A 27,755-nucleotide genomic window follows, 5' to 3' on the forward strand; every position below is an offset into this window, starting at 1 on the left:
CAGGTGAGCAGCCTGCAGGAGCATATGGGAGGTGCCAGGGGAGCAAAAGAGAGCAACCCAAAGCAGATGGGGAGAAGATGACGACGCACTCAATATGTGTGTGGGTGTGTCAGAGGGAAAAGGAGAAGGCAATGTGTAGAGAGACTCACACCGCCTCCACCATTACACACCTGTCAGAGCAGGTGGAGACACTGACAGCTGATACCTGAACCTGGAGGTCTGGCTGGAGGGCTCCTCTTTAACTCAGTGGAGGGTTTTTGTTTCTTTTTTATTTATTTTTTTATTTTTGAAGGCGTCGGGTTTTGAATGATTCTGTTTTGTCATATTTTTTATTTTTCTTGACTATTTGAAGATTGAGATTTGCTGGTGCCTCCAGTCAACGTAGGGATTCGATTTTTCATCAAAACCTTTTATTGAGAACACTTAAGGACTCTATTATTGTGGCACCTGCGTCTGTGAGAGCTCAGTCATGGCAGACTTCCCGTCCAAAGTTACCACAGAGACCAGCGTCCCTAACTCCCAGAACTCCCACGGTGGGAACAGCATCCGAGGGCTGCCTGGAAGCATATCCTCCAGGGTGGACTTTTCATTTATCCGAAGCATCCCAGCTATGCTGATGATCGCTGAAATTGTATGTAACCAACTAAATGATTACTCTTCTGTCTGTCCTGCACTCTGCTCTGTTTAGTGGGAGGGATGCCTACTCTACTTATTTTATGTTCTGAAACCTCTTGCACTATAAACCAGCAGGGCCTCGGTCCATCTTAGCCATTGTGACATAAAAATATTTAGTGTTCGAACACAATTTTCACACTGAAGATACAAAAGTAAGTTCCTAAAACAGCCTGTAACTGTAGTTTTTAATAAACAACAACAGCTAATTTAACATTTTGAGGGGGTTGTTTTCAATTCAACTTTATTTATACAGCGCCAAATCACAACAACAGTCGCCTCAAGGTGCTTCATACTGTAAGGTCGACCTACAATAACACATACAGAGAAAAACCCAACAATCATATGACCCCCTATGAGCAGCACTTTGGCGACAGTGGGAAGGAAAAACTCCCTTTTAACAGGAAGAAACCTCCGACAGAACCAGGCTCAGGGAGGGGCGGGGCCATCTGCTGCGATTGGTTGAGGTGAGAGAAGGATTTAATGATAAATGATGGTGTGATTTGTTTATGAATGGCATGGAAAAGCTAATCAAGGTGACTCAACCTCTAGAGATGGACACGCCCCTTATTGCTGAAAAGACTTTAAGTGAATTTTAAAACTGCCTTCGATGCTTTATTTTTAAAAGCACTGAAGATTGTTTTTACTTTGAATGTTTGGAGGTTTTTTGAAGAGTGTTGCATTATGAACATGTTGTACGTTACCTCTGGTGGGAGGTGCTGGAAAGGTCCTTTAAATATGATGCTTATTTTCACCTCCCCTTTTATTGTTGTCAAACTCTTTGCTTTACACAAATTATATTTTTAAAATAATCATTAATTATCTTATACTGAAGCTCGGTGAAGCTCCCGTGTGCCTGAGTGGACTATTTCAAGCATATAAGCCTTTAATGACACAATACAAGAGTAGAAAAAGAAACTTGTCAGCGTCGGTTTATGTTCAGCACAGAGCAGCAACCAAACTAACTAGAACTCAAACATCTGTGAGGGAGACTTTTGCTTTCAGAGGTGGTGGAGATCAAAGCAGAATGTTAGACCTCAAACACAACTCCTTACAAGCTTGAGTGCTCCCCTTACAGTATCTGCTTTATAATTTGATAGTATGACGGTGCTGTTGGTTTATGACAGAACTGCGTTTGCTGAGTTGCCAAAAAAAGTCATAAAAACTTAATAAACAAACACAAGAAGCCCTGAGCTGCAGCTGTTTACCCCACATCGCCTGATGTACAGTGAGGCAATATGCGCGTCTTATCAACCTTTGGACAGCCTGACCCATTTAAACACCGAAGACCATAAATTCCACTGCAGCAAGAAGTGTAATGATCCTTATGGTGGGCTGAACGCAGCTCAATGCAGCTGCAAAAGACTGAACTCCACGTGTTTCTCACCTGGGAAGAAACATTGTTAGCATGGATTAACACCCGTGCCTGTCATTGGCAATTTAAACGTTAAAAAGACTAAATGAAGTGATTTGTCTGAGTTAATGATTAAAGCAAAACGTTATTACTTTTCCGTGCTGAGTTTTGCCCGACCTACTACTACAACACCATGAAATGTCAGCAAAAACTGCACCTAATAAAGCCCAGACAGGTGACACGTTTCACAGTCTGAACATTAACAGGGACGCCGCCGTGCACTGTTGTTCCTGCAGTTTTAGTGCAATGCTGGGGAGATCAGTGGAGTGTGACAGGAGGAGCCAAAGACCTCCGCCACCTCTCAGACGTTAGTCAGCCATGTTTCCTTTGCCTAAAGCCAGTACATACCTGAGGGGGGGGGGGGATTGGACCGAGGCTGAGAGCTGCTGTCGTATCACTGTTCACCTGGTACTTCACACAATGAGGTTTATCTGGAGAAAAAACGATTTACATAAGCAGACACCATCATTGATTTCATTTTCCAGGCTCTGTGCCACTTTCTGATAGTGAAGCTTTCCGACTGTGCACCGCACAGTAAAGCAGCATGCAGTCATTTTTATTGTTTATAGATAACCAGGAAGGTTTATGGAGCATAAACGGAAACTTGTTGACACACATTCAAATTCTGTGTCATCTGATTAATGGTGCAGACACACACGTCTTTATCTATGACACCAGCAGTCATAGATAAACGGAAAGAGCTCATCACAGGTTTAAGTCACATGACTGATATATAACATAAAGATATTATATTATAATATAAAGTTATCCTGGATTACCTACACTGTATTCCTTCACTGCTGCAAACTTTTGCTGTACCTTGCGTACTCTGTGTATCAGTCCACATCCTGTCTTCCTTCTCTCATCAACCGGTCGCAGCAGATGGCCCCGCCCCTCCCTGAGCCTGGTTCTGCTGGAGGTTTCTTCCTGTTAAAAGGGAGTTTTTCCTTCCCACTGTCGCCAAAGTGCTGCTCATAGGGGGTCATATGATTGTTGGGTTTTTCCTCTGTATGTATTATTGTAGGTCGACCTTACAATATAAAGCGCCTTGAGGCGACTGCTGTTGTGATTCGGCGCTGTATAAATAAAGTTGAATTGAAAACAACCCCCTCAAAATGTTAAATTAGCTGTTGTTTGACGAGCATTTATTAAAACTGAAACACAGCCTTTCTTCCCAGACGCTGTTTCCACAATGAAAAAACAGAAGTAGTAATGTGAGAGTAAAGTTTGCTGCGGCTGAAACATTGTGACATCATTGTTTGATATCCATAATGTTTAGCACCACCTTGTTGATTTTCCATCTCCACATCAACAACATCAACATAAAAAAACAACAAGTTAGTCTCAGCAATATTTTTGCACACATTTTTAAAAACAAACCTTTTTTCATATCTCCATGACTGCATCTTTTCACCTGTCCTTACTCTGAAATTAGCAGAACACGATTAGTCTCCTGTTTCAGGTCTCCAGGTCCTGATGCAGTATTAATATACAACATGCCCTGCACACTCCATTATAAAATGCATTTGCATAATGCATAAACTCCTGCTGCTGTGCTAGAGCACACAGTTTAACTTGAGCAATGTTTGAACTTTGGCCATTAAACGATATATTTAGAACACTTTATGGTGCAGAGTTGTCCTCTCCACTTCATCCAGCTCGACACTGTTTTGCTTTTTTGTTTTAAATCAAAGGTGAATGCCCTCCGTTTCATTCAAGTTCCTCGCTCATTTTGGTAAACACAGTTTACACAGCAGTGTCACAGCAAACTCCCTGGTCGAACATGTGCATCACAGCTGGACTTTACTGTTTTACTCAGGAAGTTCAAATGATTTCCTCTTCCTTCGGTTCAGAAGAGAAAAGCTCGTTATGATGCAGCCGCTTTGCAAAGGTCTACTTAGGAGAGCGTGCTGTGTATGCATGTGTGTAAAAAGTGAAACCTGACCTGTGCATACATAATGGACTGTCATGTCCTTTCTCATGAGACTGAAGCAGGAAGACATGCGTGCAGGGAAAGAGGGACGCCTCGTGTGTTTTGTACAGTACCTGCAAGAGTCGGTCAGACTGACTTTTAAGATCCCCATGAAAACAGTCTGCCCACCTCAGTGTCACAGACAGTCTGTGGTGCTTATCTGGGCATCAGTGACCTCGTCAAGTGCAGTAAACTCAGGTTACGAGATTATTCTAAAATCTGAGATCTGCTGACGAATATCTGCTGAGCATCGCAAAGCATTTAACAGCTGGTGTTTTCCTCAGAAGTTGATGGTTGAAGAAAGATTACAACAGCCATGTGTACTGTAAATGTTGGTATATATGAATTCTAAGATTTTACTCAAAAATGAACCCATACATAATGGATACAGTTGCTGGAGGTGATTACGTTGTTCTTGCATGCTCCGTCTAACACAATAACTACTGCTTACCTGTGACTCAGCAGATAGAGGCGGTTATCTACCAATCAGAAGGTCGGTAGTTGCCCCATGTGAATGTTAGCCAAGGTATAGAAATGTCTGTTTAACTGGATGGATTCATCGTAAAAAGCACTTTGAGTGCTCAGAGTAGAACAGCACTCCATGAGCACCAGTCACCATTTGTTTGTTTGTTAATAATGTAATAACTGTTTACATAATTTTATTTTTCGTGCCCCCAAACTGATGCACCTGTTGTTTCCTCCCTCTCACCTATTTAGGTTTTTGGGCTGCTCCACTGGGCGCTGATAGCAGGCACCTCTATAGTGGGAGGAGCGTATGGCTGGGTATTGTTTGTCGCCATCACTCTGTGGATCCTCACCACCATCCTCTTCTTCGTCATCCTGTTTGGTGTCACACAAACACTGCCTGCTGTCCCATGGCCCCTGACGGTATGTGAGAGACGGAGGGCAAAGACGAATAAAGTCAAAGAACGTACACAGAGATGTTCCTTGGCAACATTTTAGAAACCACCTGTGACTTCGGGCATCATTTCAGTGCATTTAACTACTTAAAAGTTGTTACATTAGAAAAACCAGGAAACAAAGAATTAATTGTACCGCAGTTACAGTATAATGTGTGTCTCCAGCACAACACACCCTGCACACCTCAAAGTGCAGCACACTTATGATCGTGGCTCAAGAGTTGGGAGTTTGCCTTGTAACCGGAAGGTTGCCGGTTCGAGCCCCGGCTCGGACAGTCTCGTCGTTGTGTCCTTGGGCAAGACACTTCACCTACTGGTGTTGGCCATATGCTATATGGCAGCCTTGCTTCTGCCCCAGGGCAGCTGTGGCTACACCTGTAGCTGCCTCCACCAGTGTGTGGATGACTGGGTGTGTAAAGTGCTTTGGGGTCCTTAGTAAAAGCGCTATACAAATACAGGCCGTTTACCATTTATGTAAAATAGGAAAATTGTTTGATTTATGATTAGTAAATAACTTAAAATTACATTATTTGAATTAATTACAGTGTAATGATTCCTTTGTTTCCTGTAAAACCGCGACTCATTACATCCTCAGTCTACTGTTAATAACTTGAAATATTTGTATGTGACTATAATGACATCATAATTTTAAATAAAATATGTTGAAGTTCAGTCTACAGGGGAATTACACCCTTAGTCACGGGTTGTATTAGAAACAGTTACCGGTTCCTTGATTTTGCAGTTTGGATGTTTGGTCATCAGTTCTGAGAGACGGTGCATGAACGTCAGCGATACTAATGTGTACTCTCACAGAGCAACAAAAAGGCTGATGAAGTGGTGACGATGACAAGGCTGCAGAAACAGCTCAAAGACAGAAAGAGAAAAAGACGAGGATGCGAAGCCACAGAGGGGCACAGTGTGGCAGGAAGACGGCGAGTCGTTGTGCATTGATGTAATGTGCGTTTTCTCCATTTGTTTCAGGTGATGGTGTATTTTAGCGCAGCCACAGTCCTCTATCTCACTGCTTTCATCACCAACGCAGCTTATGTGGCTCCCTTCCAATGGTTCTATGGACATTTGGCAGCTGCTGCAGTAAGTCACCACTCACACTATCTCACAAACTAGCCCAATGTCCAGGGAACACAGAACAGCCTTTTATAACGCACTCGGTGTATTTGATTAGGTGTGCTGCTCGCTAGTGCTGTTAGTGCTGGGAACGACCTTTTGTCTTCAGAAGAGCTTAATTTCTTCATGGCACAGATTCCACATGATGCTAGAAATACTGATCCGAGTTTTTCGTCCACGCTATCACAGCATCACAGTTTCTACAGATTCGTCGGCTACACATCCGTGATGAAGGTTTTCCTCATCACCAAATCGGAAGGCTTCTCTATTTAATGGAGATGTTGTGACTGTGGAGGCCATTCGAGTACAGTGAACTCACTCTCGTTTCAAGAGGACAGTTTGAGGAACAGATCAGTAATGTCTGAAATAATTAAACCAGCCTGTCTGACACCAACAATCAAAGGCTGTCTTGGCGAGGCCTACACGCCTAAACACACTGAGTTCTTGCCAAGTGATCGACTGTTTAGATATTTGCAATAATGAGCAGCTGAATAGGTGTGCCTTATAAAGTGGCAGGTGACTATGACTTACATTGGCAGAAACATCTCCTGTATCAGTGTGTTTTACAGTTCCTCCTGCAGGTCAAAGTCTGTCCTGGTTTACAGCTTTAGCAGAAGCATTGATCACATGATTTCTCACACACACACACTCACTCACTCACTCACTCACTCACTCACACACACACACACACACACACACACACACACACACACACACACACACACACACACACACACTCTTATCAGAAACTGCCTCTGAGCCACTCCTGTCTAGATTATAGAGGTAAGGTCCCACTAGTACATTGTTTAACCTGCTAAATCACACAGCTGGGCTTGGTATAGATATGAATTCAGAAATATAAACATGACTGTGATTTATGATGGCTGATAAGAATTTCAGACTTTTGCTCAGCTTCCTGGAGTCCCTTCGGCGGTGTAACCGCGTCTCTTCTCATTTTCTTTCGCTGCAGTTCTTTGGTGCTGTGGTGACCTTTGTGTACGCAGCCAGTGCTTTCTTCTCCTACTTGGACTGGAAGGGGGACGGAGGAAACGCCGCCACCAACACAGTGCCGACTTAGGGCTGTGCGGCCAGCGGTGCTGCTCCCAGGAACAAAGCTCACAAAACTCAGATCCTGACTGAGGCAAACCCTGATAATAACCACGAGATGAAATCTGTTCCAGGTGGTTTATTGTTTTAGCCATCCCAGTAATACAGTAAATATACTGTAGTACTACTACGAAATGTAATAATCCTAGATTGCATTAAAAATACACTTGAATCATTATGTACATAAAGTTATAAATTTCAGTAATAATTGAACAAAATCTGAAAATGTGAGCAGCATTAAAAGAAAAATAAGCACAGGCTGCATGTGCTAACTACAGTGGAGGGTTGTTTGGTTAGTCTGAGATCACCAGTGGAAAAACCTGTTAGCTAAGGGAGGACCGCAGATCTCGACCTCCAGCTTTGGGCAGTTTGTACTATTCTTAGTTAGCGTATTGTCTGTCTTGTCTTAATGTTGGTTTAAAATGGAGCACTGTAACAAAAAATAATTTCCCCCAGGGATCAATAAAGTATTCTGATTCTGATTCTCTGCTGCATTCTGCATCTACCAACAAGAAGAGGAGGATGAAACCGCTGAAAGTTGGCTTCACAGTTTGGGTTTACTGGGCCTAACAGAGCCTTTTAGCAATAAAACCGCCCATAATGCACCTGTAAGAAAATAATCATGATGCTGACACACTGACACTGGATATTTCTGCATGATTCAAATATCGATCCACAGGCGTGGAACACTGTTTTTGTGTGATTTAAGTGAAAGTCTGCTCCTCTCCTGCTGTACTGTACGTGCCTTTATGAACCACGCGAGTCTTTTTGTACCAAGAGTTTGGACGTTGGTGAAATCCTGCGCTGAGTGCTAGAGCTCAGCTACACACTTCAAATAAACGACTGAGGTTTTTCTTTTGTGCTTATTTGAAAATATCGTTTTGTGTTTGTTTGTTTTTTTACAGACAATCGTAACAACAACAGCATTTCACCGGAGAAATAAATATACTTGGAAAATGAAACATTTCTAAACACGTAAAAACAATTTGTACCAAAAACTAACTGCAGACACACACAATCATTTTACATTAAACGTCACTTTGACAAGTTCGAAACTTAAACACTGTTAATATAATTTATATGTCCATGAAACATATATTAGTTCTACTTTACTACTTTCTGAAAAACGAAGCATGTTTGTTTCACAGCACAGGGACAGAAATACTCGACTTCCTGTTTCAAACAGGCCGTTCCAGTAAAAGCTAAACAGAATCACTGCACACGAGTGAAAGCATGAAAATGTGAATTACAGTTGAAGAAATATTAACTTTTCAAGGAGTCACATGCAGTCGAGTGATTGTTAACAGAAAGTGGGCAAAACCTTCAAACTTTCATGGCAAACAGACACAGAGGCTCTTCCACTGACCCCTCTACATAAAACGCAGAGAAACAAATATAAATTATCCGTTACAGACGGAAGATTTACGTTAAAAGACTCTGAATCGAACACTTTCATTAAGGCCCTGGAACAATTTTCCAGAGATTCACTGAGATTCATTAAAGTCAGCATGCTTGGAGCCTCCAAGGTTCAGAGATGTGACCACCAGTCCCTGACTCAGGTCTGGACACCGGCCCTCCTTTTCCTAGAAACACACAAATACATTCAGCATTAATGTACAGTACCCCACACACACACACACACACACACACACACGGTTCAAAACTTCATAACAAAGAGCCACGTGTCACAGCTGCCCTGTTATTTAAATGGGGCCACTTTTATAGTTATTCTCCAGCTCACAGAAAACTCACAGCTCTATATTGCAGAAACATCTCCTTGAAAGCCATGAAGTCAGTGAACGTCAGCAACATGTCAAAGATGTCACCTGACACTTCCTCCTTGTGCTGCCTGCAGAGGAAGGAGATAAACTCGTCACTTTTTCAGTGTACTTGTGTGCCACCTTGTGGTCTATTGCAAAATAACATTTCTTACGAGCAACACAACATAACTGACACATGGGCTGCTTTCAGTTCAGGTTCCACTTCTGTCACATCTTACATGAGTAACTCTTTAAAGGTGTCCATGCTGAAGCCGGGAATTCTCTCCATCAGCTGCTGCTCCAGGTATTTTTCCAGCAGGTCAACCTAAATAACAGCCAAGATTCTGCTTTAAGTCAACGTATTTGTAAAAACTGAACATCTCTGTATGACTGTGAGAGTGAAATCTGCCCACACTTACATATTCATTAAAGATGGGCGTGTAGCTGAGCTTGTTCTCATCAGAGTCATCAAACTCACGGTAATGTTTCTCCATGAAAATCTGCTGAATCTGCTGGAAGTCGTCCTCTGAAAGAGAAGCAGTGGACATGTAGAAAGCGCGTGTTCATCACTAACTGGTGGCACTGTCAGTGAACCTACCCATGATGATGTCCTCTATGCAGCCAATAACTCCATCGAAGGCCGTGTCTGCAGCCGAGGAACTGAAGGGAGAGAAGTGAGAGAAATCAGCACAAACTCCACGAGTTCCTGCTCTGTGGTGGATTTTACACAGCAAGAGAAAATCCCAAATGACTCTGAACTTTTGCACCCGTTAAACATGTTTGCTGTACAATCACTCCACCCTGGAAAAAGTGAGAAATCGCTAAAAAGCCCAAAATTACCCTGATATTCATGCCCACGATGAGTGCATCAAATCTGACTTAAAACAGGACGTCAGCTTCCTGCAGACGGTTAGAAAGCGTTTCACAACAACCCACCTGGAAATAGCAAAGTGCTCCTCGTCCGTATCGAACACGTTTACCATGTTGTCTCCACTACTCCGGATTTCTGAGAAGATAAAGCGAGCACACAGGTGAGCACTGCCCTTCTGCTAACACCTGTAAGATAAAACAGGCAGGTAGCCAGCGCTAACGTTCACAACAAACGCAACATCGGCTCTGAAGTGTGTTTCCGTTACTTGCTCTCATCAGAGTCCCCGCGCGAGCAACGTCAGTTAGCCGAGGCGGCCAATCAAAGACGCACGCGGCGTTAAATTGCCGCCATTTCTCATAAGTGAAAAAGTTCATTTACAGAAGTGTCGTGACGTGTTTAACTCACCCGGCTCCCTGATGTCCATGTCGGCTAAACTGCTCACTAGCGTACGTAATCCTGTTACCAAGGAAACGAGTGAACTTTGTGCGCCTTCGTGCTCCGTCGGGTAAAACAAAAACTACCGTATATCGGTTCCCACATTCGAAACAAGACCACATTTATCTGGAAGGGAAACAGCTGGTACTACTACTAATATTATACATCAAAATGTTCACGAATTTTGCAGATTACACTTGTTTGTTCACCAAATCATTCGCCATGAGGACGATTCACGTTTCTTCCATCAGGCCTGTTACTTTTAAACCGTCACCTACAGACGATCATTAGCCTGTTTTAGCGGAACCAGATGATTGTTGGAGCTTAAAGATGCAAAAAGGAAATACGTATAACTCAGATGCTGCCTGACGTCCATCAGAAGCGCTGAAAATCGGAGATCATATACTTCTTTTGTTCGTGCCACAAGAGAAGAGTGAATGAGACGGTGGATCGACCATAACTTTTATTTTAAAGTATCAATTAAAGTTTTATTATTGATATTATTGCAAATTTAAAATCGAAATCTAAAAGGTCGTATTAATATCGGTAATATTATGTAAAAGTAATTAAAATCATCTTCAGCTGCAACATTAACGTGAGGTATTAACGAATCTGTAATTATCCTGTAGCATAACGTATTATATTTAAAGTACTTCATGTACATTTTTATGCCAAATCCGACTTCGTAGGTTATTATCATACCAAGCAGGATTAGGACTTTCCTAAAGGAGTTATTAAATACAAAATAACGTTTAAACTGTTTTGCTGTGTCACTTTTCCCCTGACACATCTGTCCTGAGTGCATCGGGCTTCATGTGAGCCTGAGACAGTGCCCAGTGTTTTCTGCACTGTAATTCTTTGTGATAAATTACCAACACACCAAGAGACAAAAACATAGCAATAGATCCCTGACTAATATCCAGAGGAGATGGAGATCAGCTGTTACTTAAAGAGTTGCTGTGTGTGTTTAAAAATGTCCACATTTCACAGGCCAGTGGGTAAAATGATCAGTGAGTGTATCAATAGTTTGGTTTTGTAGCAGGAGTCACACAAAAGAATCACATGAACATACATTTATTACAAATGTCACAATCCAGGAAACAATTCTTCAATAAATCACATCTTTGGGAACTCGGGGAGATTTTCCTTTACAGATGTTTTAAATACATTCTCTCTCTCTCTCTCACACACACACACACACACACACACACACACACACACACACACACACACACACAAAATTCACCTCTCACCTCCATGGATAAGGTGCTCCAGGAAACTACAACATAGCAAACAACGACCATACCGGTCTTTTGTCATACCGAGAGATTCTGCTGTTGTCATAAACCGTTCTAGTATCGTGTGAATGATTTTACTGATTTTGTTCATGCAGCATGAAGCATCAACTCCTTCAGAAACTATAAGAACAGGATATATGTAAAATTGCTGTCATTTGAAATGCCATTGGGCGTTTTAAAATTGTACAATACAATTTTACTGAATTATGATTTAACGTACGATTAATTTTGTCACCTGTTTCCAAAATACAAACATAATTCAGTCAACCCAGAGATGCTTCAAGTAAAGGATGGACAGAAAGACAAACACAAAGCAAAAGACAAGAAGAGGGAAGATGAAGAAAAGGGAGCAGGAGTTGTACAGAACCCGCGTTTTTACTCAGCCTGAGCACTTCTGACAAACTTTGCTTTTAACACAAGATCACCAGCAGCGCTGTGACGTGCAGCACGTGAACGATCAATCCACATTTCCTCCTGCAATTCACCGCTCAGCTCGTGAGCCAACATCAGCGTTCAGCCTCATTTTAAGTGACCAACTAAAAACTCTTTTTGTGGACTGAAAAGTGTCAGGTTTGTCATCACAAACCAAAAATCAAACAGCCTCTCAGACAAGCTCGACCCCTGTTCCCCAACTGTTGGCACTAATCAAGTTTTACAGTGTGTGGTGGTGCGAGTACACACTTCCCTTACACTGGTTCTTTAAAATGTGCATTTATAACCGGGAGGAAGAAACCTGACTGCGATCACTTGTATGTGACTTTAATGTAAATTTTAATCCCCACATTCTGTGGTTGCTTTATAAACGAGTAAAGCACAAAAGGGAGGGTCAAATCAATCAGTTCTTATTCAGACAGAAACACGTTATTTCTGCCATTTACTTTCTTTTGTGATTTGCTTTGTAAACTTAATCAGAAAATTGAACTCAAGCGATTAAAGTCAATTAGACAGAGTAGAATCTGAGATTTTAGCCAACAATAGAATGAAAAACCTCCTACTGGGTGATCGATCAGTACAGACGGGAAAGCTGCCCAGGGTTTGAGTGTTGGAGAAAATGAAAATGCTACAGTGAGAACACAATCACTCACGCATCTGTAAGCAAAAAAAGAAAGTAAGACACATTTCAAGTTTGTACCTTCGGTTTAATACTGTACTACAGGCTGCGTTTTCCTCTGTGACCAAGCCCTGTCACGTCTGCAGACGTGTGCATGACGGCGATGGGGTTAAATAGTAGCAGCCTCAGGACTGAAAGCACAAGTGGGGTCCTCGTGATGGAAAGGTTCTTTGTTTTTAAATAGCTTTACACGGGCCTGGAGATAAGAACTCGGTTCTGTCTGTAGCCGAGTTACACGGTCTCTGCGCTTTTATTTGGAAAAAAAAAAAAAGTAGAAAGTTTTCTTGGCCCAGCTTCTGCAGCGAGTTGTCAGAAGGATATAAAAGAGGAGATGTAGATAGACGAGGAAAAGCTCCTGGGGGTTCCAGCTGTCGGTTTTTTGCCCCTCCTCTCATCTCCTTTCTTTCATCTATCCACCCCTCCATTGCCGCCATCTCGTCTGACCAGAATTCAGCGTTCTGCCATCATCGCCACACTGTGGCAACGTCCTCGCAGCCCTGTGGGGTAAGAGGGGATTAGAGGAGGAGGAGGAAGCTAAAGGGCTTGTGTGCCTCCGTTTACTGGAGCGAGCGCAGGAAGTGTGTCAGGAGACGTGTGCAATGAGTCTGACGCGGGTCTGGATGTCGTGGCGGCAGAGGGGGCACGTCTCTAACTGTAAGGCACACTCCATACACATACCACTGGGGAAAAGAGACGGGACAAAGTCAGATTGTTCCTGTTTAAGGAGTGAACAAAAATGAACTTGAGTTTCACAGACGTTTTATTGACAGCAGAAGAACACATACCCATGTCCACAGGGCCGCAGCTCTGTGTCGGCCATGACGTCACAACACAGTGTGCAGCAGTTGTCTCGGATGCTAACCTGCCTCATTAAGGCCAGACGCCGGTGTCTAGGAAACACACACACAAATACACACGTGACGTTCCTATACACATGCAGGTGCACCGTCTGCTGGGGTTTGTTCTGTCTAAGGAAAAAGAAGACTGGACACACACACGGACAGTTTTCATGCAATCGTTCCTTCTCTTCACGCCGTCTCCCTTTCCCACAGCGTTCAAAATCGATGTGTGGGGGGAGTGACTGATCAGAGTCATTACACTAATTTAGAGCCATGCATTTCAAGTTCAAAATAATCCCCAATTACCTTACGGTGCTCTGAAACAAGCTGTCTTAACCCCTTTTTTTAATTAAAAAAAATGTTAATTGTTGCATTTTTTGCAAATGTAAAAATAAATCAGTAAATAAAATAAAATCCAGATGTGGAATATGCAACTCAAACGGTTACATTTAGGTTTCTTTTTAAAGGTCACATTTTATGTACATTTTTAGGACGAACAAGCTAACGTTGAGCTGCTGAAGCTCAGCTGACAGATTTTCTGTGGGACAGCTGCTTAATGCGTCATGCTGCCAGTGTTGGGGAGTAACGGAATACATGTACCGCCGTTACGTATTTAAAATACAAAATATGAGTAACTGTATTCCGTTACAGTTACCGTTTAAAAAGGTGGTATTCAGAATACAGTTACTTTGTTGAAATAAATGGATTACACTGCGGTACTTTCCTGTTTCATTTTGTCGCGGGTCAGGACTGTTTGGGTTTTGTTTGACAGCTACTTTCTGTTGTTCCAGGCGGCAGCGTTACGGTTGCCATGGTTACAGGGCGACGCTCTCTCTCTCTTTCTGCAACTGTGTGTTTCCTGGGTGAGAGAGCGCCTTTTCGTTGTTGTTGTTGTGCTAAGCTAACAGGCAGAATGCTACAAGCATAGCTCTAAAGAATGTAGCATCATGGGCAGTGTAGTCCGTGTTGCAGGGAGAATGGACTGCCATACACGTTATGGGTCTGTGAGCGCGAGGAGGGAGAAAAAGGGGAGTGGAAAGGTACGAGTTGTCATCGAGGAAAAACGGGAGCTGGAAGCATGTAAATATAATAATAACCACTGCAGCCAAGAAGAGAGCCTGACGAGCCCAGCTGTAAGTAAGCTATTAAGACTCGACTGTACACCGTGTTCGTGTTTTCCTCCGAAAACAATAAGTTCCGTTGGAGCAGCCTTTCAACGCCTCTCTCTGTCTCTCGCAAGAAAAGTTGACCCACACAACAAAGTAAAGCTATTTTTCGGCTACGAGCCGACAGGGACCCCGCCGTATTAGTCAGAGGTCCCTTTACTACAGTTCAGAGTCGCGGACCTTCAGTAATAGTAATAAATCACACAGCAATAGTACATTCACGTTGTTGTAAAAAGCATGATAATATATTAAGTAATCCAAAGTATTCAGAATACGTTACTCTCATTGAGTAACGTAACGGAATACGTTACAGAATACATTTTGGGGCATGTAATCTGTATTCTGTAATGGAATACATTTTAAAAGTAACCTTCCCAACACTGCATGCTGCACACGGTGGTGTGGACAGACGCTTGGTTTTTAGATGCAGCCATTTCTATTGCGTCAGTCTTTCCTTCATTTAGCCCGACTGTGTTTCAAAGAAAAGACAAAAACAGAGGAAATGAAAAGCTGTCCATCCTTTTCATTTGTCAGTCAGTGACAGGACACTATAACAAACACCTACATCGAGTCTTTTCTTTGTCCACGTTATTTTGCTATTTTTGTTGATGATGTTTTAGAGACGCGATGATCCAACTGTGGTAACGTTCAAGGTCCCGTTGTTGCAACAGATCGCTGCAAAGTTGAGGGAGGGGAAACAGGAGGACAAAGGAGGGGGGAACAACTAAGCTGTAGTGCCTCTGCACCTCACTGTACAATACCTTGTGCAATACTTTTTGTAAATAGTCAACAGTGCAATAGACTCAATACTTGAAATGTGCAATTCACTTGTATTTTTATTTTTTATTCCTATTTATTCTATTTATCCCCTTTGTATATTTTATTTATCTCTGTATTTTTTTATATATATATATATATATATATATATATATATATATATATATGTGTGTGTGTGTGTGTGTGTGTGTGTGTGTGTGTGTGTGTGTGTGTGTGTATATATATATAACAATTCTATAACTGTAACTTCGGTCGTTGCTGTGCTTTTTGGAAGTCGAATTTCCCAGAGGAACCCACCCGAGGGATTAATAAAGTTCTATCTAATCTAATCTTATCTTATCTGACACAGAGGAACATTAGAGCTTTGTATTAAGCAGCTGTAGCCCGTCTCCATCCTGTCTTATTAAATCAGATATGACATCAGGGTTTCGTTTTTGCTCCACTTTCAGAGTATGGTTGCGTGGTTACACTGAGCCAAGACCGAGCATCTGCCCAGAGCAAAGTTTGACGTGTAGGAGACAAATGCACTGAAGATTTTAATGTTACCGTTGAAATAAAAGTGCTGGTTTGATGCAGCCGACAGACTCTAATGAGAGGTTTAAAGAATGATGAGTGAATGAATTCGTTGTATAAAGCGCTTTGAGTGCTCAGAGTGAAAAAGCTATACAAGAACCATTCAGAGGACAGTTTAGTTACAGCAGATTACACACTGCTTTCCCAACCTCTCACAGCATCATCCAACACCACGAAATAAATAAATAAAATATGTCACGGACCTGTTTCATGTCTTACCTGGGCAGGATGATCTTTTCACTGGGCAGCAGTGAAGCAAAGTCATTGAAGGTGCTGAACTTGACAGAAGGTGGGTGACGGAAAGGCTTGGCCCCGAAGTTAAACTCACACTGCTGGTACGACATGAAGCTGGCTGCCGCAAAGAAGCCGGACCTGGCACAAAGGGGAAGAAAACACGGGGATAAATGAGAGAAAATGTGGAGACACAGAACAAAATAAAGAGAAAAATGAGGAAAGGAGAGGAAGGGAGGAAGTGAAACATGACGAGAGGAGATGACAGACTTTGTGTGGACTCACGTGGCAGATGAGAACACCTGTTTCTCTGGCGGGAGCTGATGTCCGTTCAGGTAAAAGATCATCTGCTTTTTGCTGAGATCCAACAGGAAGCCGATGGCATCTCCTAAAGGGAACGCACACGCAGCAGAATGAAGCTTTGGCGTGCTATTACTGTTATCTGTGTGGGATGTGGGCCAGAGCCTGAATGTTGGCAGTGACAGCGTGGGCGCTAAAAATCACAAAACAGTCACGCCGAAATAACAAAGCTATTTCCAAACACTGACACTCATGTCATTATAACACAGGTTTCTTAAAATGGGAACATTTGAAAATGTCTTTAAAGTCAGCAAAAAGATGGCAGCAATGCCTGATTATAACTACATGTATGTCAGTACTGCGTACCCTCCTTCCAGCAGGGGTGAGCATGAGGTTTACTGCGAGCGTTGTACCAGATTAGCTGCCTGCAGCCATCGTACGCACACGAGTATTCATCATCTCCTATTCCATAACCTTCCTGTAAAAAACACACACACACACACACACACACACACACACACACACACACACACACACACACACACACAGATTAGGTGGTGCAGTCAACCCAAAGGAGAATATCTCATCAGATTCAGAACACTTTGCTAAGGGCAAACTGTAAAAGTATTCAAGTACATGGTTTAGGAACTTGCTGTCCTTGGTGGCCCATCCGATCTGCATCACCCCCGATGTGATAACCGTCACCTCGTAGTACCAAACGCCCGAATCCACACAGAATGTACAGCGCACGCTCTCAAAGGATGAGGCATCACATCGCGCCTGAAGACAAGAGCAAACAGAAGGAGGTTCAGACTTTTCAGTTACAGTAAAAACTCTGCATCTAATCTGCATTCACACGCAGACTGACCTCGAGTCCAGTCGGGGAGATCTTGAGGTACTCGCTAACATCGTTGCTGTTCAGCATGGCGTTGATATTCGTGAGGTTGACTTTTTCGTAAGTGAACTGACGACCGTCCTTTAGGACTGGATGGAGAAGAGCGGGAGAAAAATGATGGCTTTTCTTTTGTCGGTGACTCAGAGGATTATAATTGGCTCATCTAAGAAACTACACCGGCACAGAACGGGTGAAACATGGGGCTACTCACACAAGTTGTCAAGGCTCCACTGTGCACAAAATCCAACCTGCCTCTTTAGATAGTCAGGATGTTCTGCCCAAGACTCCAGAACAGCCAGACGATCGCTGATCGAAGACTCGGACACAGTCAGCTTGTTCTCGCCTAAGCAAAGGAAACCAGAACGTCTGTGAACCTCGCACAATACGTCACAACCCTGCTGTGTGTAAAAGCATCCCTACACGGGAGGATCTCAATTAGCTGAGCATCAGCAGCTTCAGTGCTGTTTGTGCACCGCATCGAGCTACAGTCGCCCACGTTTCAGGAGCACTCGGAGCAGAATTGACAACACAAATGGGAGAAAACATGTTCGAGAACAAACAGCATCAATAAAACGTGAGCCATTTGAAATGAAGCAAAACAAATCACATGAAACCCTGTCTCTAAACAGACCTCACAGTTCTTTATGCAGTGACTTCAATTAAATATGTAGGGGGCAGCTCAATGCTGACATTTTAGAGAAACTATAAGAAAAGATTTGTAACTGAGACCATTACGTCCTAGTCGTGAAATACAGAGAAGTGGTGGGTTTTAGTGCTATTATGCTTCATCGCTCAGGTAATAAAACTGCTAAACAAAAGCACTCATCTGAATTCTGTGAAACACTAATCGACAGCAGAAGAGCCGTTTACAGCTCCTCGGCTCATTTATCTGATAACACACGTCTTATTTCACCAGCCTAATCGTGAGTCTTCGTTTTTAAACTGGCTTCATATAGTGAGTGAACCTACTTGTCTGAGAGAACTTCTCCAAAGCGATGAGAGCAAACAGCATGACAGTGGGGTGGGCCTCGGAGCTCTGGAGGAACCACAAATATTACACATTCATTTTCCACATATTTCACCAATTAAACAAACCATTAACTTTCATGTTATAATTCAACCTTAACGCTCCCTTGAGTACTTTATAAAAAGTCGCTGCAGTGACGTGATCGCATTCATGTTCGCAGTGGCACAAATACAACCAGTCCAAAGAAACGCACTTATTCCCACTAAATTTGGCCACTTCAATATTGCGTCTGTTGTCTTTGTCAGAAAATGCTGATGTGTTTTGTTGCTGTTGTTAGACCAGCCTGAAATGCGCACTGCAACAGACCCGACTTCTTTATAGCTCTGACAAAACTTGGTGACGCAGTGTCACAGAAAACAGTGCAGCTCTTATCTAATAAACAGCGAGAGCGATCCCAGCAGATGTAGCAGAGTGGTGTCCACATCTTTATAGTCCACCGTCTCTGCCGTGCATCATCGGGGATTGGGCTGCTCGACGTGATTGGACCTTACCAGACTTCGTTTTAAGTAACCTGAAGCTTTCTCACTGTTCTTGCAAGTAGAATGTTACCCTAGGGCTGCTCAATTAATCGAATTTTAATCACGATTACAATCTGGGCTTTCAATGATCATTAAAAATGACTGAGCCGATTATTAGCCCCTCCCTCGTGCTTTACTCTCGCGCTGCTCCGTGTGGCAAATCGAGCGCACCTCTCTGCATTTCGAACACATGTCACAACAATTAAGAGCACCGGTCTCCAACCTTTTTTGCGCCACGGACCGGTTTATGCCCGACAATATTTTCACGGACCGGCCTTTAAGGTGTCGCGGATAAATACAACAAAATAAAACTAGTACCGGTACCGAAAAAAAAGAAGATTTATTCATAACACACGTGAAAAGAAACAAGGAAAACCGAGTTAACGATAAAACGATAACAAAATAACGCTGAAAACCGATAAAAACCCTGAAAACTATACATTTCACACCTGAGCCTCAACTCTCGCGGCCCGGTACCAAACGACTCACGGCCCGGTACCGGTCCGAGGCCCGGGGGTTGGGGACCGCTGATTAAGAGGACCCGAGAGAAGCTCGGAAAGCTGAGCAGAAGTTATTTGGAGAGGAGAGTGACTGCTGTTGGTTGTAAAGAGGTAAAAAAAACTTCAGTGGTGTGGAAACATTATGGGTTCAGTCAGACGTGGATCAAGTAGACACAGTGTGTAAACTTTGCTACAGTGTAGCTGCACCACAGAGCAACACTGCAAAGCTCACTAAACACAGATGTTTACATTTTTCATTTATTTCTTATACTGCAAACATTTGCACTGTTATCAGTATTTGCACTGTTTTATATTATTTTTTAAAGTCATTATTCAACACATTGTTATTGTTAAATAAATATTGTCAAATAATCGAGATGATTATCGTGATTATCATTTTTGCCATAATCGAGCCGCCCTAGGTTACCCGGTGTTATAGAGCTCCGTCTGAAGGATAATAAAAGCTCTCGGACCACAAGGCATCAGCAAATTGTAGGCAATGTGCAACAGTGTCATTCGTGCAGCATACCACACACTAAACAACACCGCGTGTCAAGGTCTGCTCACCAGGCTCTCTAGAAGGTATTCAAGGGTTCCAGGGCTCAACAACCCAATACTGGGCAATCCTACAAAATAAAAGGTGTTGTAAGAAACAGGGCAAACGTTGGTCTTTCTTTAGGTTTATTGAAAACATAAAAATACCAAAAATTAAACACAAATAAACCAGAACTGTGGACTGTACCGGCTAGCTTCTCTGCCAGGCATCCCAGGACCGCAGTGGTGTTTCTGTGTTTAGCGGGGTTTAGAGCGTCTTGTTGTGCAACGGCTGAACTCAGACTCAACATGTCCGAGAGTTTCTGGAGAGCATCCTGAACAGAAAAGGAAAACTTCAGCGAGGATCATTCATTGTTTCTCCAAACAACCTAAAGTCAAGCACCACAGAAAGCTGGAACGCTTCTGTTTTAAACATTTAAAAACACTTCCATGATCCTGACAGATGATGCTACAAGGACATAAACCAGGATTATTCCATGCACAGTTGGCGCGGAGCACCCACAATTTCTATTCTAAGATTGTACTGATTGAGTCTTAGGGCCCCGTGATCGGAAGGTCAGGGGTTTGATTCCCCTGAACGGCTACCCTGAGGTACCCCTGAGCAAGGTACCGTCCCTACACACTTCTACCCAGGCGGCCAATGGCAGCCCACTGCTTCACTGAGTGAATGGGTTAAATGCAGGAAGGAATTTTCCCACAGGGATCAATAAAGTACACTTTATTATTATTATTACATGATATTGTGTGAAATATAAGTTCCACTGGATTCACTGCATTTCTGTGGGATACTGTGAGGAGCTCACTCTGTTCAGAGTGTAACGGTACGGCCTCTGTCCCCACATCACTGATCATGGAAGCAGCAGGCACATTTTATTTGTTCAAAGAAGTTTAAAAAAAAGGTTGTGGGTGAAGGGGGGGATCGGAGGGAAAAAACAAAAAAGTTTTAGCTGAATGAGCACTTGTTGTTCTACACAAGATTAATCTATCCTGGACAATAATAACAATAACTGTGATTTCATTTTTATCATTTCTAATTAATAGAAATGATAAGAAATCTACAAAAATAGCTGCACTTCCTTTAATCTGTGTGACTTGAGCGAAAATCGAAACTAATGATTTAAAATGCTGCTTCCAAATATAAACGAGCATCATTTTAACTGAAACATATGCGCAGAGAAATGTGAGTGAGCGAGCGTCATCAAAATACAGAAAAGGGGAAAGAACAAGTCAAAGATTGTTATTCTGATTAGAGCTGCAGTCAAACAGAAAGGCCAAGGAACGGCAGATTTAAGATCACATCCATTACTTCCTAGGTTAAAGGTCAGATTGATACCTTGGTGGGTAGAGGACACTCATCCAGGAGAAGTGTGATCACTGCAGGGCCTAGTGGATCATCCAGTGGAATCACTCGTATCAGAGACTGGACAACCTCCAGCCAGCCGTCATCTAAGAGAAAACAAGAAACTTTCAACCGAGATTTTGTATCACTTTTGTTATTTTACACTGTTGCTTTTTGGTAATCTGCCTCCTTGAGAATCAAAAGATTCGTCATTGTCATTAAGCAGTCACCCAACATAATTCTGTATGATAGTTCTCAGCTTAAAACACAGAAAGACTTCAAATAAATAAATACACACAACAGGGAAACGAATAAAGAGGCAGCATTGTAGCCGCACGTTTTAAAGTGCAGGAGTCCAGTGCATGGCCCGAGGTGCCTGCATGCGTGCGTCTGTTGGTTCTTGCTTCAGTGGTCCTATACCGTCCTCCAGAAAGAACAGGGACAAAGTTTATCACCAGGTGGGCGGAGTCTACAGCTAGCTTTCCTTCTGGACATGGCCAGCATACACTGGATCCAGATCTGGGAGAGACCGTCCCATAAAGCCCTATGTTTTTCTCACTAGCCTGGCCAAGTCCTTTCTGTCCTGTTTCATGCAGCTGCCATACTCTTACACTAAGACACAAGATGCTTTTCTATTGTGGTTCTGCAACAATTCGCCAGCAGCCTTGAAGGAAGCCCAGTTAGTTTAACCTCTTAAGCACCCAAATAAGGGTGCAAAAGGGAGGAGATTGCGGAGATCATAAAGCCGCTGGGGGCTTAACAGGTTAAGCTTTCTGGGGAAAAAAGAGCCTTTGCTGGTCCTTCTCTACCAGGCGAGATGTAAATTAAGGCACAGGCCAGGTCAGCCGTGGCATGAATGCCCTAGATCTTACGGTTCTTTACCTGCTCTACCTCACGGTAGTGAGCATGTGGTGTCTTCCAAAATACATAATTAAAATCTAAGGTGCAATTATTAAATGGTCCCACAAGATTTTGCCTCATTTTCTGATGTATTCAGCTAGAACAGAGTTGCACACAGATGCTGTTTGGATACTGGCATTATATAGTTGACACTCGTGTTCTGTCTGTAGGGCAAACCAGCCGTCATTGAGCCCACACTAGCAAAAGTAGCAGCACACTTCTTGGTCTCTTTTCTGAGACTTGTTTGTTCATTTGTACAAGGTGTATTTAATCTGGCTCAAATTCCATGATTTGCCCATTTCATCTGAATGATCTCCAGTGAGATGTTTCTGAAAGGAGCAAGTATCTGTGGACTGACGATGCTGGTTGGAAAATTAAAACTAAGAAAAAGAATAAAACAGTCAACACTGTGTGAAATCAATGAGCATGTCTGGGTTGTTTTTCGCATAAACTCTTAAATAATAAATACTAAGTGCAAAATATAAATTCCTTTCACAGCTGCTGTTAAAGCCTCATCCAAGCAAAGCTTCCTCTGCTGTTTCTCTCACAAGGAAAGAAGATGTTTGAGTATAAATCCGTGCTCACCAACATAACCCTCGGTTGTGAGTATAATACGCAGCCTACTAAAGCATGCATTTCCTGCCCATTAGGTGACTCAGTGAGAAATCCTTTCTGTAATATCACTCATGAAAGCCAACTATCTTATGAATAATTTACATTGCTTGCACGTGTCAAACAGAAAGTGACTGGCTAGCTGACTGATTTGCTTCTTGGCTGGACTCAGGGTTCAGGACTGCAAGCTAATACCCAGCTTGGCTGCTGTCAAGCCACACAACACCGAGCCTTGTGAGCGTCAAACACCATATGTGCATGACACCAGGCTTGTGCAAGAATTCACAAGGTACCGCATACACATCCAAACACTGCACGCCTCAAGCAAATGTGAGGGCTTCAACCATATGCACACGAAACCACAAGCACAACAAAAAGAATTCAACAGAAACATCAAACTAGCACAAAATTATTCCATAAATAAAACTCACTAGATTGGGGTAAAAGTGTGAACTCTAATACATTATGTATGTGGGATAAATCACGACTGTGTCCCTTCCCCAAATGATGAACTGCTCCCCTCAGGCTGGGCAAGCTGGAGTACATATGCTGAGGAAGCAACCTTAGCTCGGGACTGCTGCAGTCCCACTCCTCTGCTCACATTCAGTCCACTCAAACCTGATCGTGCAGGTTTTGCGTATTTTGGTCAAAACTGTGCTTACTGTTAACAAGAGATTGCACAACCCAGACCAGTTTTGAACACTACAAATTGCACAATTGAAGCGTGCATGCACACTTATCTGAATAAGGGAGATGATACATCAATTCAAGACAAACAAACGGGGACTGAAAAATGACTAGAAGAAACAGGCCACAACTGGTGGGAGTCAAGCTCATACACTGAGCAGATCTCATCCAAGTGCTAATGCATGGTGTCATCCAACTTTAAACTTAGCAGTGCTACCATACAGGTGTGCTTTCATTATAACCTGAAAATAATTGGATCCACTTGGAAATCCTTTGTGGTTAAGGCGAGATTAGATGGAAAATAGAGGCACAACATAAATGTGACAAACTGTTAGCTGCACTTCCTGACCACTAGCATAATCTCACTAAGACTTTGTACTGGGGAGCAGGTTTAAGACCAGGTAATGTCTGATCCAGTGGCACCTTGCATTTGTTTCTCACGAGCACCTCTGTTGGGCAACTCTTAGACGAGGCGAGAGCTGCAGCGCATGTGGGAAAGCTTTAGAAGGATAAAGCCATTGTCACACATACGGGGTCTTTTCTGACAGATAAAGCAAACTCTGCTGCTGAATTGCCACGAAATGGTAACCAGTCAGTATGATGTCTAGAAGTGCGCATTTTAGAATACCACAGGTAAATTTGGAGCAAGCAAGTATTCAAATAGTCCAGATATATCAAAGCAGAAAAACATCTACTGAGTTCAATGCACTGTAATGATACTTCCTTAGCACTTCTCATAAACAACTCAGACATTGAGCCTGAGGGGGGGGAAGGGAAAGCATATGCACACAGGACTGTTAATTCCTGGAACTCCTCTCTAGTCACTAATAAAGATAAACCCTCTCGATATTAGAGAAATGGGTTCATTTGACAAACCAAGAAATGTTTTTGTCACCTTATCATATCGTGTTTTCATCACAGAGCAAGTGTTCCTTCTTTCACACATCTGATAACCTTTGAACCAACAATAAAAGCTCTTATGTCACACAGAGCCACACTTCTTCACATTTTTAAAGAACACCGACGTGCCAGAGTGGTGTTTGTTTGCTGTGTGGCTTCATGTTTTGTGTTGAGCATGTGAACGTGTTTCAGAGAAGTTTCCTTACCCGTCTCTGCCATCTCATGCAGCGTGATCATGGAGTAAGGAGGCTCTTGATCACTGAAAAACAAGGCAGGGTTTTTTGTTTTACATCTTTTTCACTTTACCCAAAAATAACAAACTTGGGCGTGCACAATTAACACAAATGTAGTGATGCTCACTAAAAGCACTCAACCAGCCAAAGTGTTTGTGACCCTGTGATCACAGCATCTGGAATAATATCAACAAATGACTCATGTCTTTGTGCGTTTCTGTGATCACAGTAATGGATATGGACAACAGTGTTATCCTGTGGAAAGGCTGAAGCGAGTGTATAGTTACGATGTATCTGGTTCAGTGGATGTAACTGATGATAACGCTTCTGTTACCATTACTTATTGTAGCTGATCCCAAAAAAATCAAACCCACTATCACTATAGCCAGCCACAGACTCGGCTTAATTCTCAGATTTCCTACCATTACTTAGTAATACTGCAAGTGAGATGTCCTTCATTAATTAGTCATATTGTTTGCACACTGTTGGAATAATGTTTTAAACACAGCCATTTTCAAACTGAGATTATGCAATAGTATTTTAAGTCTACTTTATTTTGCCAATACATTGATTTTAAGACAAACAGTGAACCTCTAAAACACTGTTAGTCCGATTTTTTGCAGCTTATTGTCGATTCATACATGTACTGTTATCCTGAAGAGGTTTAGTTGTGTGGCAACACGCTGTTAAAACAGATGTCAGTGATGTTAAATGAAAAATCTGGAAATAAAAAAAAAAAAGGGCAACTGAACAAGTGGCTGAATCAGACAGAACGTGCTGAAGCCAACATCAAACCACCGAGAGGCTGTGATGGAAAATCTGTTCTGTTGCTTTAGGTACAAACTGAGATGTCTGTACAGAAGGCTTTTAAACACGATGAAAGAAGAGTTAATAAAGACACCGTGGCTGTTATTTGGTGTATACTAAGAGACAGTTGCACAGATCTGTGACAACAGTCCCAGTGGACAGTAAAATCTCTCTTTTCTGATTATCTACAATCCCAAGGAAATCAGTTTTCCTTGGGAGCATCTCTTCTTATTGCATGAACTTCAGAAACATGACTCACTATACTACGCCTCAAAATGCAAGTTGGTTCTTCAACGACAACAAATACGTGGAGGAGGTGGCACGGGCTTATGGGTTCTACTTATTCAAAGCCACAGGTTCTACAAATTAATGCTTGCAACTGCAGCTCAGGGCTCTTAATCACCTTTGTTTTAAGCAGGCTTTTGTGTGAAAGTATTGATTTTTTTCATGAATAAGCTGCAGCTGCATGCTTTATTATTAATCTTTTCTTTATGAAAGATCCCAATTTCCTGAAAAAAAGAATAACTCCCCAGTTTATTGTTATAATACCACAAGAATAACACTGAACCCTAATTGACACCTAATTGTTAACCCACTGTTAACATTATAGGTTGACGTTATTTAAAAAAAACCAAAAAAAAACCCCCAACAAGAATTAGGATAGACAGAATTTAAGAGCTGTAGACCAAGAACACCCTAAGTTTTCATTTTGTTGAGCTTATTGAATAGTTGTTGGCATTTTCCAACTTACTTGTCTACAAGTGTCCTGATGACAGCCAGCGTGTCCAGCACCAGGCCATCTACATTCTGCTTTTTCCGTCTCGGCTCATGAGGCCCTCGACCTCGACGAGGTGGCCTGACCGGGTCCCTGGGCCGACTGCTCCGAGCCTCTGCGGCGTCAGCACCCACACCTGCACTGTGATCCACCCGCCTAGCTTGTCCTCGGGTTGCTCTCGATGAACCATGATGTTGGTCCTCTAAGTCACTATCTTCTCGACATACACAGCTATTACCCATGGTTCCAGAGTTGGAGACCAAACTGGCAAGTGTTTCCCAGAATGGATGAAGGGACTTTGAGGAAGAGAGGAAGAGCAGAACCTGTACAAGGCTCCTGCAGGCACAGAAAGTAATCCAGGTGGCTACTATCATATCATTTGGAGAGCTTGGTTTTGGGGGGTTCTTGTCCCTGTGGGCTGGGTGGGGCCAGCGCAAAAGACCATACTGTTGCCAAGCAGAGACTTGTGTGGGACTAGTGATAAATGGCTACTAAAATGAACCAGAAAAGGTCTGGTGATGCAGCCAGGAAAGCTCGGAACATCACAGGCAACCAAAGGCTTCAGTCAACCTCTCATCCAGGACTGGATGGATCGCTGTGAAGGCAACACAAACACAAAACAGAAAGCCTTTAGCTCAGCTGCTTACTCAATCTGTCAGTGCCGCCAGCAGCAAATATTTAGACTTGCGGAAACGACACACCCCGTACGATAAATGTCAGCAGATTACAGAAGTTAATTATTGAAATTAAACATGACTCCCCTTTCTCTCAAACAAAAGCGCCACTAAACGACGTTCAGTTGTTTCAATCTATAGCTGTGCTGCTCAATTAAAAAGGCACAGTGCATCACACGGAGCAACTAAACGATGACACATTTTAGTATTGTTGACAAACAAGAGCTTTTCAGTTAGCTGACTTGCAAGCTAGCCACCCACAAAGCAAGCAGTTGTCACGTTAAAAAGGAAACTCAAGTTTCCCGAACTTGTTCTTATCATTAAAAGCCACAATGGTTCCATTTTGAACTAAAGACATACTTACGGTGCTATCTTGTAAAACAAACACCATTCAAAGCGCAGTCGAGCCAGACAAAAGTAGTTAACAAACCAGAAGGCTAACAAGGTAGCTGCGTTGTGTATGAGCTAGCCTCCGAGCTGTTAGCTTCGATAGCTGGACCCTCCTCCGATTCTCCCGTCGGACTACACAAGTTAGGTAACGAGAGGAACAACAAGCTGAGCGTGGTACTCGGGTATCAGGACACATTTACACCACCCGTCTATATTCCGCCGTAACACACCTTCGCTGAAGTAAAACAGCAACACGGTCATAGCGTACACATTTTAAACGACGCTACTAAGGAGAGCTAGCTGGTCGCTAAGTTCCGTAGCGCTGCCAGCTAAAAGGTTGGTCATCGTCAGCTGTGGATGCGAAGGCGAGAC

The 27,755-nt window shown here is 42.7% G+C and overlaps 3 protein-coding genes and 1 long non-coding RNA gene across 7 annotated transcripts; 2 read left to right on the top strand and 2 right to left on the bottom strand.

The window, feature by feature from the left end:
• Positions 1-56: 56 nt before the first annotated feature.
• Positions 57-8,103, top strand: pllp (plasmolipin). Its single transcript, XM_086297910.1, has 4 exons — positions 57-631; positions 4,776-4,946; positions 5,960-6,070; positions 7,074-8,103. The coding sequence occupies exons 1-4, from the start codon at positions 470-472 to the stop codon at positions 7,179-7,181; spliced, it is 552 nt and encodes a 183-aa protein (XP_086154036.1). The 5' UTR covers positions 57-469; the 3' UTR covers positions 7,182-8,103.
• arl2bp (ADP-ribosylation factor-like 2 binding protein) lies at positions 7,275-10,533 on the bottom strand. Of its 2 annotated transcripts, none has more exons than XM_086297909.1 (7): positions 10,247-10,533; positions 9,907-9,976; positions 9,569-9,630; positions 9,390-9,496; positions 9,210-9,295; positions 8,963-9,059; positions 7,275-8,793 (listed from the first exon to the last, which is right to left on the bottom strand). In XM_086297909.1, exons 1-7 carry the CDS (start codon positions 10,263-10,265, stop codon positions 8,695-8,697), a joined length of 540 nt encoding a protein of 179 aa, XP_086154035.1. In that variant the 5' UTR covers positions 10,266-10,533; the 3' UTR covers positions 7,275-8,694. The 2 variants fall into 2 exon arrangements, with proteins under 2 accessions (XP_086154035.1, XP_086154032.1); XM_086297906.1 differs by having other exon boundaries at positions 10,107-10,248.
• On the top strand, positions 9,791-23,200 carry LOC147324256 (uncharacterized). 2 transcript variants are annotated; one of them, XR_015130118.1, is made up of 3 exons: positions 9,791-10,001; positions 22,804-22,907; positions 23,045-23,200. It is a non-coding gene; the product is annotated as an uncharacterized LOC147324256 (long non-coding RNA). The 2 variants fall into 2 exon arrangements; XR_015130117.1 differs by having other exon boundaries at positions 23,090-23,199.
• Positions 11,238-27,755, bottom strand: rspry1 (ring finger and SPRY domain containing 1). Of its 2 annotated transcripts, none has more exons than XM_086297905.1 (15): positions 27,614-27,755; positions 26,296-26,914; positions 24,711-24,763; positions 21,400-21,512; positions 20,254-20,380; positions 20,079-20,137; positions 18,436-18,502; positions 17,678-17,809; positions 17,440-17,555; positions 17,208-17,351; positions 16,938-17,049; positions 16,557-16,659; positions 16,260-16,412; positions 13,471-13,575; positions 11,238-13,365 (listed from the first exon to the last, which is right to left on the bottom strand). In XM_086297905.1, the coding sequence occupies exons 2-15, from the start codon at positions 26,691-26,693 to the stop codon at positions 13,269-13,271; spliced, it is 1,779 nt and encodes a 592-aa protein (XP_086154031.1). In that variant the 5' UTR covers positions 26,694-26,914; positions 27,614-27,755; the 3' UTR covers positions 11,238-13,268. The 2 variants fall into 2 exon arrangements, with proteins under 2 accessions (XP_086154031.1, XP_086154030.1); XM_086297904.1 differs by having other exon boundaries at positions 27,358-27,755.

Source organism: Aulonocara sp. 'chitande type north' Nkhata Bay, linkage group LG7, assembly GCF_057382095.1.
Source record: "Aulonocara sp. 'chitande type north' Nkhata Bay isolate Kocher_YH1m ecotype deep benthic linkage group LG7, A_spYH_male_GT1.1, whole genome shotgun sequence".
Classification (NCBI taxonomy): Eukaryota; Metazoa; Chordata; class Actinopteri; order Cichliformes; family Cichlidae; genus Aulonocara; species Aulonocara sp. 'chitande type north' Nkhata Bay.